We start from the raw sequence: 14,476 nt of genomic DNA, 5'->3' as shown, positions 1-14,476 counted from the left end.
CAATTGAACTATCCCAAATCCAACATATTAAGACTTGGATAAGTTAGCCATGTTTTCTATGATTTTATACTTACATTTTAAATTAACTTTTTTCTTTTAAAATAAAAAACCAGAATATACTTTACGATCCATCAGAAGCAGCTACGATTAGTCCAAATTACCCTTATATTATAAAGCCACTTTCAATTTTTAGTAGATTGATACACACAAGTATTTTTAGAAAAATAGATCGAACTTATGGTATTATTTTTCTGACTCATTCAAAACTAAATTATAATGAATTATTCAAATACAATATCTCAAAGTACTTCTCTAGAAGTTCATTTGGACACGTGTATTTCATAAAATAAGTAAATTTTAAAAGTTTAAGTAATGAATCCTTAAATCATGTCAAACTTTTTGTGTCATAATGTAATGGATTAAATTTGTACTATAGCTCAATGGTGTGTATGTAAAAATGAAGCTGAAATCGGGGCGGAGTCACGCGGATGCAAGGGGCTTCTTAAAAATTATTCAGACTCCATTAATTGAAATGAAGTTAATTTTAAAAATCCACCCCATAACTGTCCAAAAATACCATATTGCATGTGATTTCATTCAGAGATTCATGTTCCAATTTGGTGAATAATAATGATAGTATATATCTAACTTATTTCTTTCACCAATCAAGATTCCCACTGGAACCAGTGTGCATGTGGGATTTTATCATCTTATTTGGTCGGTATTTAATCAGAGAAGAGGAATTTTTGCAGTAATAATAAGTACAAAAATTAATTTGGGTTACGATGAATATTCACGTTAATGACAAACTATTCTCTGACATTAAGTTAATTTATTTATTTTTTGTAGCTCCAAGATTTGTCATAGGACAAAAACACAATTAGTATTGTTCATTTCAAAGTCTGCTGAAATATTTTAATTTGTTAGGTTCTTGTCTGAAAAAATTGAAAATTGAAGAGTTGCATATAAGGACAATGATGTATCTAGTGTAACTTCACAAGCGAGTGTTTCTGAAAGATGCGAGTGTTTCTGAAAGATCTTTGGACTCAAGTACATTAAAGCAAAATAGTCATGAACAAGGAAATCTACCAATAAAGAAAATATGACAATTGATACAAAAAGTAATATATAATTAAAGCATATAGAAAAGGAACAATAACAACAACGTCATATATATGATAATAGAGATCGAAGAAAATAAGACATGTTAGCTAATATAATAGATACTCCATATAATTATACACAATGATATAACCAAATATCTCTGACACAAATTGTGTAACCTAACAGTATATACGTACTGGCACTGTGTTATTGAGAATACAAACTATTTTGCAGAATTGTATATATACCACTTGAGAAGTTCTAATTGGACATAGGAACTCGAAATGATTTAATTTCTCCAATGGCCTTACATTTTTATTTTTTTTGGCCTTGCGATGTATCGAAACGATAAAAGATTAAAAATCTCAATGAATCGTGACTGTAAAATTGAATCTCTACCTCCCATAATATTTCGTCACACCTTTTATGGTAGAAGATTTTTTTTTTTCTTTTTTTTGGTAAAGAATCAACTTTAATACTCAGGTTGAATTGATAATTCACAGTGAAAGACATTCAACATGTAATAAGGTCGATATTTTGAATCCCATTTGAATGACACGAAAGATATTATCAATTAATTTGATACTTTGGATCTTATTTGAATAGAAGTACAACTTATTTCTTCAACTCTCCCTCTATCTACTGTGTGTGGGGTGTGCGCATTTCAATGCAATTCGCAGGAAACATTTGAAAATACACACACATAAGAGGACATCATAGTATAAATGAGAAATGTCCAAGAAAGGGATGGCTGGAAAATTGTCCAATATAATTGAGCAATTATTTAATGATATTTGAAAGAAGAAAAGATCAAAATAAGTGTTGTCAAGTCATCCTATAATGATGAAAGTGTATCACCAAGAAATTTGTTTGGTTGATGGAATATGGAATTATATTTCGAAATAAATTGCTGATTTATTGTATATCATATTTAAAATCGTTTTTTATAATGGTAAAATGAGATCTAAACATCAAATATCAGTATACATGAATGACAATACTCACTATAACGGCCATATATTTTTTAAAACAAGCATTACCACTATAACAAGATTGGACTGTATACACTTTTCAGAGTATGAATTTCATTCAATTTCTTTTACTTGATCTAACAACCCAAAATTCAGTTATTAATTACATACATTAAATGATCTTTAGGAAATATAGGTAAATTCTATCCATTGAGGACCATATGAGAAAAGGAAAGAAGAAAATTCCTTTCTTCACTGTTTTATTACCCCATAGCAGCCAATACTAAAGAAGCATATAACATGTAGTACCAATAAATGTGCCTTTCTTTTGGTGATTGTCACATTAAACAAATATTCACACTTTACCAAACCTCTACTCCAACCTCTCATGTAGGCTTTTGACTAAAAGATAACTTGGCAACTAGTCACTTCAATACAAAGACAATCCACCAAACCAGAAACAAGAAAAGGACTTTCGTATTATTATTTTCACTAAATTTCTCTATCTTGCACTCAATCAACTAAAGTATATGAAAGCCATATGAAAAAGGAAAGACAGAAAATTACATTACTATATCTCAAGCTTATTTGGTACATATATAGTAAGAATTAAATTAATGAATTTATGAACAAAACAAAAAAGATAACTAAGAGTTGATAGCTACTTTTTTCCGGTCCACGCCCAATCAGAGTAGTCACTATGCCTATTCCGCGCTTCTTTGATGAAATGCATGTTGTCGGATGAAACGACAGTAGCTCCATACCGGGGGGGGGGGGGGGGGGGGAGGTATTGCCGGGCTCTTATGGGTGCATTTAACTAAATTGTTTGGAACTTTCTTACTTAAATTTAGACCAAGTCCATGCCATTGCCACCACCGGTGTAGCTACATTCAGATGATGAAGGGGAAAGTGTGATCAAACCATTCAAGTCAGAAACGCTATCTTGCAAAGTCATAAGGAGATGTGATGTGCTGAAAGTCATAGAAGGCCTAGTTCTTGGGACAATGGGGATTTCAGATTCACCCTCAAGCATTTGGACAGCACCCCTCATTGTTGGTCTAGACATAGGGTCAGGATGTGAACAAGCTAGCCCAACCATTAGAACCCTTCTCATTTCTGGTTCATCAAACTCACCGCAAAGTCTTGAATCAGCTACATTTAGCAAATTCCCTTCTCTATGCAACCCCCATACCCATTCAACCAAGTTGCCGTTCACTCCAACTTTCTCAACTCTAGTTGTTTCCTTCTCAATTGGCCTCCTTCCACTGGCCACTTCAAGAACCACTGCTCCATAGCTGAAAACATCGGTTTTTTCGGTTGCCCTTCCGGTTAACAAGTACTCAGGAGCCAAGTAGCCCATTGTACCAGCTGCTACCGTTGCATCGGGGGACTTGTCATGCTCAACTTGCCTTGCTAATCCAAAATCTCCTAATCTTGCATTGAACCCTTCATCCAACATAATGTTACTACTCTTAATGTCCCTATGAATCACTTGGTTTTCGCATTCTTGATGTAAATATGCCAAGGCAGAAGCAACACCTATCAAAATTTTTCGCCTATGTGACCATGGAAGAACCATTCTTGATTCAAATAATGCCTTATCAAGACTCCCATTAGGCATCAGATCATAGACCAACAAAATTTCACCTTTCTCGTGGCACCATCCTTGAAGCCTAACAAGATTTCTATGCCTAAGAGTTCCAATTATAGATAACTCAGATAAAAACTCTGCTTTCCCTTGTCCATTATGACTACATCTCTTGACTGCCACAATGCCACCGGTGTCGGATAAAATACCCTTGTAAACAGTCCCAAATGCGCCGTGGCCTATAATCCTCGTCGAATTGAAACCTTTCGTGGCCATTTTAAGCTCTTTGTAGCTAAACTCCTTAGGCATTTTGATGACATCAGATGCCAAAATTTCAGTATTTTTTACTCTCTTGAACTTCTTGGAGTATAACCAAACAAGTACCAATGTAGCAAATGCAAGAAAAAATGCACCAGCAGTCACCACACCAACAACAGCTCCAGGACCTTGTTTACAAAAATTGCTATGACATTTTCCATAACTCTTATCTTGCAATACACCTGTGGTACTACTATTAGACTCTGATGGAGCCATAGAAGGTGGTGGCAACATGACTGAATCCGCCGTTTGGTTAACCAAACTAGCCGTTGGCGGTGGTGGCTCAGCCGCCCCCACCCCCGACTTAGCACTTGCATCAAATGATGAACTGAAACTCCACCATACAATATTATGAATCTCAGTACTTCCTTGAGTTGAACCAGAGAAACCAACAAACATGAAATCGTTTACATACTCAGAAAGATTGATATTAACTGATAAAAATGGCTCTTTTGGCTTAAGATTAGTATATGACACAAATATATTCAACTGTCCATTAGAACCAGAATATTCAATCCAAGAATTGATCAAATCACCACTTTTCAAATCAACATCAATAGAATCCAAATCACCAACTTGACTTGAAGTCATTGAATTCAGATCCAAACCAACATGATTTCCATTAATATCTTTGAATTCAACATCCATAAGGGTGTCAAATTCAACTGCAATTGTACCAACTTGTGTACCTTTAGCATCCAAGATTCCCATATACCCACCAGCATCACCAACTAACTCATCACCTGGAGTGATCACAAATGCGAGACCTCCACCAATCGACGATGGATTCAAATTACTCACTGAGAATGAAAAGAATGTTGAGAAGCCTGCGGGGAAATCAAACCCTGGTTGCCTGAATCTTACTGGCTTTGAATATAGAACTTTCCCAGCACCGGAATTTGGCACAGGAAGATCACGTGTCAACCTTATCGTGTTGTTACCTAAATGTGCATCGCCAAGAAGCTTTAAACTACTCAGTGTTAAAGTGTCAAAGTCGAAATCAGTTGTACCACATGTAAACCTACTACTGAAAAAACAGAATAACAGGACGAACCAAACAAAAATGTTTACGGGAGAACTTTCAAGATTTGATGTCATAGCTGGATTTTAGCAAAACAGCCTCTCTACCTCACCGAGGTAGAGGTATGAACTGCGTACACTCTACACTCCCCAGACTCCACTTTGTAGGAATACACTCGGTATGATGTTGTTGTTGCTAGATTTTAGCAAAAACCAATGAAGTTACAAAGAGAGTGAACTATTTTTTAGGCTCAGAGACAGTGAGAATTCAAGAAAGTGGAGAACTGACACAGTAGAGTAATGATTAAGGAGAGAACAAAAACTACAACAGGATGAATTTTGTAGGAGTGTTGATGGAAAGATCTGCAAGAATTGACTTCATTGCTAGATTTTTGCAAAAACCCATTAGAGAATGAAGATCAAATAGTACAAAGTTGAGATTTTCAGACCAAAAGATCAACACAGCCAAAAGAATTTTGTGAAATTACAAAAAGGATAAGTTATGGTTGGCCTTAGAAACAGTGAAAATGCAAGAAAAATAGAAAGCTGACACAGCAGAGTAGAGCTGAAATTTACAAGAATGTTGCTGGAAATGTTTGCAAGAATTGACTTCATTGCAAGATTTTAGCAGTAACCCATTATACAATGAAGATCAAATATCACAAAAGTGAGATCTTTCAGACCAAAAAATCAAACTAACCACCAGAAATTTGTGATATGACAAAGAGGGTGTAATCTTTTATTTTTTGGACTTGCAAATAGTGAAAAGCAAGAAAGAACAAAAAGTGACACAGTAGAGTGAGGCTTAAGGTGAGAACAAATAAGCAAAAATTTATAAGAATGTTGCTGGAAAACTTTGCAAGAATTGATTTTAGCAAAAACCAATTAGAGGTTGAGGATCAAATAGTACAAGGGGAGATTTTTCAGATCAAAATATCAACACAGACACAAGTAATTAGTGATACTTACAACTCTGCAAACTATTTTTGTGCCTAAGAAACAGTGAAAATGCAAGAAAGTAGAAAACTGACACAATAGAGTGAGGATTAAAGGGAGAACAGCAGGAAGAAATTTGCTAGAATTTCTGCAAGAATTGACTTCATTGCTAGATTTTAGCAAAACCCCACTGGACAATGAAGATCAAATAGCACAAAGATGAGATTTTCAGACCAAAAAATTCAACCCAACCACAAGAAATATGTGATGTTACAAAAAGGATAAGCTATGTTTTGGTCTTAGAAACAGTGAAAATGCAAGAAAGTAGAGAGAGTAGAAGGATCAGGGAAGGGGTGTGAATGAAGCAGAGAATCCAAAGGATAGAAAAAGACAGGATTTTGCAGTTGGAAGACAAGTAAGTTTGGGTACTATAACGGTAGAAATTTTTTCATTGTAAAAGTAGAAAGATACTTTTTGCTATTACTCCCATCTTTTAACTGCAAGAGGTCCCATGTTTAGTTTGTTTTGTAGTAATTTGTGAATACAGGATATATACAATGATTGTAGTGAACAGGGCATGGCAGTTGATAACCAGCTACGACAAAACTTTGGGCATTTAATGTGGTTTTCACCACCAACACACATGGATAAATTTCATCTGAAGTTTTGAGTTCGAACTCTTGAAATAAATGAAGCGTTTATTTCTTTAATCGGGTCTTATATGTTGCATAGTATTCTTCTTTTCTTGTTTTTATGCTAGTTGTTACTTTATTTACTTTGTTTATTTTACTACTTTTTTGATCCTTATTTCCGTTCTATTTTATTATCCCATAAAACTAAGAAATTGTGGCTATATTTTATCTTTTACACACCCCGCTTATAACAATATATACATACACATATATATATATCGGATAACTTATTTCATTATTAAAGTATAAATGGTGGGATAAATAATTCCTTGACTTACTAATACCTCCAACCAAATATTGAATAGAATAATCCTACATTTTATTCCGAGATTATTATAACTTATACCTCACATAAATATCTATTATTCTAAAAAACAAGTGTGTAATCTTATAAGTCTGCGATAGAAAATAAAATATATGTAAAACCTCATTCTTATCTTCACTAAATAAAAAAGTTATTTCCAATAGATGTTCAAAACTGACTCTATATATATATATATATTTTTATGTTTAATCAAATACCATCATATTTAGATCTTCTACGGGAAAGAAGGAATATTTAATGAAAATCATGCGTTCCAAACGGATCTCTCCATAAAAAGGTGGGCTAAGATATACAGTGGATAATGTTACCACCTTTTTAGCTATAAACTGTTTGTGTTTGATTAAATAGTTAGTATTTTTTTTTATTGAAAAGTTCATTGAATTGTGAGAAAGTTCTCCAATTAGATGCTTGTAGTGAAAATTGGAACAAGAAAGGTAGCTAAAAAAGCAAGCAAAAATATTTAAAAAATAAAAATGTACCACATGACTGAATCTTGTAGAAGATTGTTATACTCGTGACTGCATTTATGTTAAGCTACTTCATGACTTAAAAGATTAAGCCTATTTATTCCAAAAATAAATAAACAAACTATTTCACATATACTGTTGGAATGTGATGGTTTTGAAGGTTGACAAAAGCAGATGGCAAAAACGGGCATTACTATTTTAAAATGGAGGGAGCACAAGGGCGGATTTACAGTGTTGGGTGGAGGTTCTCGCTATTGTGGATTCGGTAAATATATTAAAAAGGAAAAACTACATGAAGTAGCATACTTAAAACTTAAATTATAAAAAATAGTAACACGTTAATGAAATTACACTGTATAGCAACAATAACATTATTTTAAAAATGATCCCCCACTTCACCTTTTACTGTCTATAGCTTTCCCCTTTCACCCTTTTCTCCTTTTTTCTTAATTTTTTTTTCTTTACCCTTTTTCCATGCCATTGAGAGATTTTCTTCTTTTAATTTTTTTCCTTTCGTAAGATTTTGGCAAGATTTGATAAGGATAGTGTTCCTCTATTTCAGGTAACTAATTAATCCCTTTATTGCATGTTATCAGGTTCTTCATTTTTTTTTATACTGTAATCCATTAGCAACTCTAATTTTAAGGTTTTTAGGCTCTAATGGCTGAACAAAGTTTCACCATTTCTCCAGTTTCTTCGATTTTATGCTCTAATGGTTGAACAAAGATTTTAAGATTTTTATGCTCTAATGAATTTTTAAGGTAATCCATCAGTTTCTTCATTTCTCCAGTTTCTCCATTATGAAGGAACTTAGGTCCAAGTTTCATAACGATCCGATGAAGATGGCGGAAATTTTGAAGAAAAAAAAAATGATTGAAGAAAATTTCTTCTCCAAAAAACAAAAAATAGAAAAATAGAAAAGGAAAGTCAAAGGAATTGCAGAGTAAAACAATGTTGATGATGATGTTGAAAACTCTTTTGCTAGTGAATAAGAAGAAATAGAAGAAGAGGTATTTTTCGTTATAAATGTATTTTTATTTACTATTATGTATTTAGGGAGTTCAGTAAAGCTTTTATCAAATTTGGGGGTAATATATATTTTTTCATGTATTTCAGTTAATAAATATTTCATGTTATGCTGATATGTATTTATTGATTTCAGCTAGCTGATTTTATGAAAATGATAGGTTAAACAAACATTTTTGGTTAACATATATTTAATTGTATTTTATTTGAAGCTTCTATGTTTATTTGTATTTTGTATATTATATGAATTTGCTAGGTTGGATGCATGAAAAATACATTTTTTCACTATTTTGAATTGATGATACAATTATTTTTTATGATTTTGACCATATTTGTATTTATTGAAATACAAATACACTTATGTTCTTGGACATAATTATATTTATTAAAATACAAATACATTTTACAGTTTGTGTTATAGAAATTTAAAGAGCATACAGATACATATGTACATTCACTTGTATTTTCGTTATGGTTCGATTTACATTTTAAGGTATAGGGTAGTATTTGTATTTTTATATATACATATCAAATTTCATATGTATTTTGCTTTAGTGATGATTTTGTATTTTTGGTGTGTTCAATATATATATGCATTGTTATATGTATTTTTTGATATGTTGGTTGTGTTTAGTTGTTTTTCACAGTTTAATAAGGTATAATTTAACTTTGCATAGGTGTCACGTGATAATATTCATTGTAAGAAAACTTTCAAAATTTGCATCACATAAGTATTTTAATTATACGTATAATAAATTTGTAAGTTTGTACAAAATATATTTTAACTATTATTCAATATTTTTTTGTAGGGACTGTAGTCTGTATATGGTTACTTACACAGAGTGTCTTTCTTATGGTCAAGGCGTTCCTACGATTGAGTTCAATCCTAACGTACTTTGTACAAGATATGCTTCACTATTGTGGAACTACGACATGAGCAAACAAGAAGCAAAAGCTCAAAGTGATAACGAAGCACCATTGAGGTTGGGGAAAGCAAGATAACTAGTGTCATAGAAGTTTTAGAAGTCTAATTGTTCATGATTTTATTACATTGTGTAGTTGTCAAGATTTATCTGGATATTGATATTAATTGTAAAAAATTTTTTTATGTTTTGTAGTGAATCAACCTTACTAATTTTGAAGTGAATGAAACTAATTCATTTTAATCTTTTATATTGAATACGTTTTCAATAATTTTGTAGTATGCGTTTTATTTCAGTATTCAGTTTTATTTGTTATAGTGAGATTTAGCTTCATTAATACATAGGCAGTGTATAGATATGAAATATTCAGGTTTAACTTAAAAATACATATGCAGATAACATCATATGTTCTTAACTGTGACGTATAATATAAATACATATTTATATCAATTTTTAATTTTTTTTGGTAAATTGATATTGATATCAATTTCTCAATTTTACTATTTGTTCTTTCTTTTCTTATGTTTTGTAGTAAATCAAAGTTACTAATTGAGAAGTGAATGAAAGTTATTCATTTTACTCTTATATGTTGAATATGTTTTTAATAAGTTTATAGTACATGTTTTTTTCAAGTGTTCAGTATGATTTGATACACTGTTCAGATTACACTTCAAAATACATATGCAATGTGCGTAGTTGTAATATACATATGCAATTTTCATATTAAAATTTAAAATTTATATGCAATTAACATCATATGTATTTTTCTGTTTCTTCATTTGATTTTGAAATACATATGAAGCTTTATATATCTATTTTACTATATTATCATATAATATGAAATACATAATTTACTTCGTATGTATAATTTACTATCTGTTCATACAATATATAGACTACTCCGTGTTTTATAACATATAGTTTAGCAAATACATTAAAACATACATATCTTCACAATATAAGTATATGTATTTGTCTTTCAAATTTAGTAATACAATTAAATATTTTTAAGATTAATTTATAACGCATTATATCAAACGGTAGATAAATATCCCAAAATAAATTTAATAGATGTGTTTATTGTTTCCTACATGAACGTCTATTGTGACCCTTAGAGCTACAAACCACTGCATGAGTTGATGCTCTTCTTTCCAAACATATCCTTTTCAGATTTTTCACGATCCTTCTTTGTAGGTCTTCCAGGACGTTGTTTGTACTTCAGAGGCAATACTATTTCACTTGTCTTGTACAAAGGTAGACAATTCATGTCTTGTATATATATTTTTTTTAGCAAAATAAACACTTTTAAATCCATATCATTATGTATTTGTATTTGCCCTGCATTTCCAGTGATTTGATATTTCACTTGAATATGTTTGTAGCTCAAATTCACATTTAAGTTAGATGCAAGAGATTGTGCAGTTCATTGAGTGATATTATCGTACTCATCAATATAGCATTAGTGACGTACTTTTCATAGTTATTATCATACGTCCACCTTCCAGAGTGTTTCACGAGTACTGATATGCTACCTATTGCTAACTGATTTCACCTAAAATACACAAATATACATATTCGTAATCTGTCAATTGTTACAACATACACTTTCACAACAAAAAAATAATAAAAAAATCTATAATTATAAACATAAAATATACTTACACAACCAACAACTACAATCGAAAATACATTTACACAACATCTGTTAAACTAAAAATACAAACACAATAAAATTTTTCAGCAAAAATACAATTACAAATTATTGATTCAACGTTAAATATAATCAAGTCCAGAACATCCAGAATCGAACACAAGCAAAACAAATATAAAAAACTATTCAGATATATGCATATACTCTCAAATTCCGACAAACAAAACTCCACAAAATATAATTTGATATGCTTGAAAAATTTATTTCGATCAGTTTTGTGTTTTATCAGTTCAAATTACTATTGCATTAACTTTTCAGCGTAATTTGTTAAGAAAATATTCATAAAAAAATTTACGATGACGTAAAAAAATTTGAACGAAGTAGCACAAAATATCAATAAAAAAATATCGAACCAAATAACTATAAAGGCTTGAAAAAAAATAAGAACAAATTCATTTTTTTCAACTATATAACACCTTATGAAATTAATGTGCAGAAAAATATTACGATTTAATACCTTCAACAACAGTTACTGATGAATTTACAATCGATAGTTGAATTAGGAGAAATTTTTCAAAAGAAGTTAAACTTGATCGTTGAATTCGAAGAAAGTTGTCAAACTGATCGTTGAATTTGATTGCTATATACAAATGTTCTCTCAAATTTCAACAAGCAATACTCCAAAAAATATAATTTCGATCAACCTGATAAATTGATTTCGATTAGTTTTTTGTTGTACCATTTCAAATTACTATTGCATTAACTTTAACTCAAAATTTGGTTAGAAAATATCCATAAACACATTTACGATAAAGTTAAAAAATTTAAACGAAGTAGGACAAATAGATCGATAGAAAAATCGAACAAAACAATTAAAATGGTTCAAAAAAATTGTAACTAAAAAAAAAATACAATTTAATACCTTCAACAACAGTTATGGATGAATTTAGATCCGATAATTCAATTAAGAAAAAATTAATCAGAAGAAGGTAATGTTGAGCGTTGAATTCAAACAAACTGATTGTTCAAACTAATCGTTGAATTCTACTAATCAGAAGAAATTGAACAACAAAAAAATACGTTTGAAATTGATTGAAATTGAAGATGGGTATAATTTTGATTTTGCATTTTTTTTTCAGGAACACGTTTCTGAAATTGATGTTTGAATTTGAATAGTGCTGTTAGGAAATAACTGAAAATGCGTGATTTATGAGTTTTTAATGGGAATGTAATCTGAATAGTTAATTTAAGGTAATTTTATCATATTTAAATCAGTTAATTATGGACAGTAAAAATCAGTTGTATTTATATTTTTATAGCAATAGTTTAGAAAAATACAAAATACAAGTTGCTATATTATATTATTATGAAAGTGTTGCTACGAATCTCATCATTAAGGGGTTAAGTATGTTATTTCTGAATTTTGCCCTATTAAAAAATAGAAATTATAGAATAAGTCGATAAAATATTATAGATAAGAATTCATAAACAAAACATTATTGACTTGATGACATGAAATGGACCTTGAAGTGCTTATGACCATGAGTCATGAGATCGATCCTTGATGGTTTTTTTTTTTTTTTTATATATATATATATATTATTACATATTACCCATTTTATCGGGAACCCTCAAATTTAAAATTCCAGAGGGAGCATTCGTTCCATCACACTATCGATGAAATTACATTGAAAATCATTACACCTTAATTAGCTTGCCCAAATTGCGTTTGTATGGCTGTTCTTCTAGCTGTACTTAAGGCAATTATGTCTATTATGTTAAATAAAATAATTGAGAAACAAGACTAAAAGAGAAATAACAACCACTTCAATAATTAATTTTTAGAACAACCTCGACAAAGACAACAAAAATAATGATGTAGATAAATAATTAACGTTAGAGGTAGAAAAATATTTTTTTTGGTTGGTAAGATGTGTAGTTGATACCACCAAAGAATGTGATGCAGTGCGATCATGTGACTGCTTCTATTTTAATCAAAGATTTCGAGTTCGACATTTGAGCCCCGACTATGAAAAAATCTTTGGTAGAGAGCGTTTCGCTGAATGAGCCTTATGCGACGAGAATCCGAATTAATCGAGTTTAATGCGGATACTGAATACTAAATCACAAATAAAAAAAAGTTGTTGATATAAAATTTTGGTCATAATCAGAGTGTTTGCTAACAATAATTTGTTAATTAGTTTATTTTCTTAATTCCTCTATATATGCTCTTTCTTTTTATTTTTTAAACCATGCGGTTAGATAATTAATCATGATTTTCTCAAATTAAAGGGATCAACAAATATAGAAAATGGATAATAAACAAGAGAAAAGAGTTATATTTGTTAGCAGGTCTAGGATCCATTCTGAAATAGCAACTACAGCCTTAATTGTAACTTTTATAGCAATAGTTTTATAATTACGAAAAATAACAAATTGTATTTTGTATTTAAGTAAACTATTGTTATACAAATACATATACAACAAGATTTACTGCCTTTGTTTTACTCAAATTAGTTGAGTTAAATAAGCAATAATTATTTCATCTAATTAAATTCCCATAAATTACTCTTATTTAAATTAGTCGATTCTTTTCCCAAATCAAACTCATATTATTATTTCCATGATCTTCAAAATTTCAAAATATCATTCGCTTATATCTCTAATTATTTTTTCTTGTTAGTTTTTTTTTTTTAAAATCTTTTTTTATTAGAATTTCTTTTTCTTTTTCATTTTTTTCTTTCCACTTTATTTTCTCTCTTCTACTTCTCTTCTTCTTTTCTTTTTCTTTTTTTTTTTCTTTTTTCGTTTTCTTTTTTTTTTCTTTTCTCATTTTTTTTTAAATCCGCTTTTGTTTTTACATTTCTATTTCTAGTTTCTATTTCTCTTTCTTTTTTTTTTTCCTTTTTTTTTTGAATTCTTATTTTTTTTCTATTTTTTTTTTACTCTTCTATCTCTATCTTTATTTTTAAAGACAAATATCTATATCATATATACATATTTAAAAAATATTCAAAATAAATAGACATACAGATCTGCATGTGTATTTATGGTAAAAAACATACATATATATTTGCATATGTATTTATAGAAATACATATTTGACTCACATGTGTATATAAACATATAAGACACAAAATCTCTATAACAAAAATGACAATTATATATGTATACATATAGGTAATAAAAAAATACATGATACATATCTTAAACAGTAAAAGAAAACAAATAAGTACATATGTTACCCTCTAAAATGACATAATATGTACAGTTCAAAGACAAATTCAACACCGTATAAAATATATATAGCTTTTCATATGTATTTACAGAATACATACCTGATCGATATGTATATTCTTATTTTATATAAGTCACTTTTGTATTTTGCAAATACATATGAAGATATATAATATAGTTATGTTTGTTACCGTTTAATATGAATATGATATGTATTT

The 14,476-nt window shown here is 30.0% G+C and overlaps 1 protein-coding gene across 1 annotated transcript; it reads right to left on the bottom strand.

Moving 5' to 3' along the window:
* Positions 1 to 2,617: 2,617 nt before the first annotated feature.
* LOC107843562 (L-type lectin-domain containing receptor kinase VIII.1) lies at positions 2,618 to 6,516 on the bottom strand. The gene has a single exon (XM_016687873.2). It carries the CDS (start codon positions 5,077 to 5,079, stop codon positions 2,923 to 2,925), a length of 2,157 nt encoding a protein of 718 aa, XP_016543359.1. The 5' UTR covers positions 5,080 to 6,516; the 3' UTR covers positions 2,618 to 2,922.
* Positions 6,517 to 14,476: the final 7,960 nt, after the last annotated feature.

Source organism: Capsicum annuum, chromosome 10 (genome assembly GCF_002878395.1).
Source record: "Capsicum annuum cultivar UCD-10X-F1 chromosome 10, UCD10Xv1.1, whole genome shotgun sequence".
NCBI lineage: Eukaryota > Viridiplantae > Streptophyta > Magnoliopsida > Solanales > Solanaceae > Capsicum > Capsicum annuum.
This window is presented reverse-complemented; position numbering and strand designations above follow the sequence as displayed.

Excerpts from the sequence above, each read along its gene's own strand:
- LOC107843562 (XM_016687873.2), bottom strand. The coding sequence starts at position 5,079 with ATGACATCAAATCTTGAAAGTTCTCCCGTAAACATTTTTGTTTGGTTC.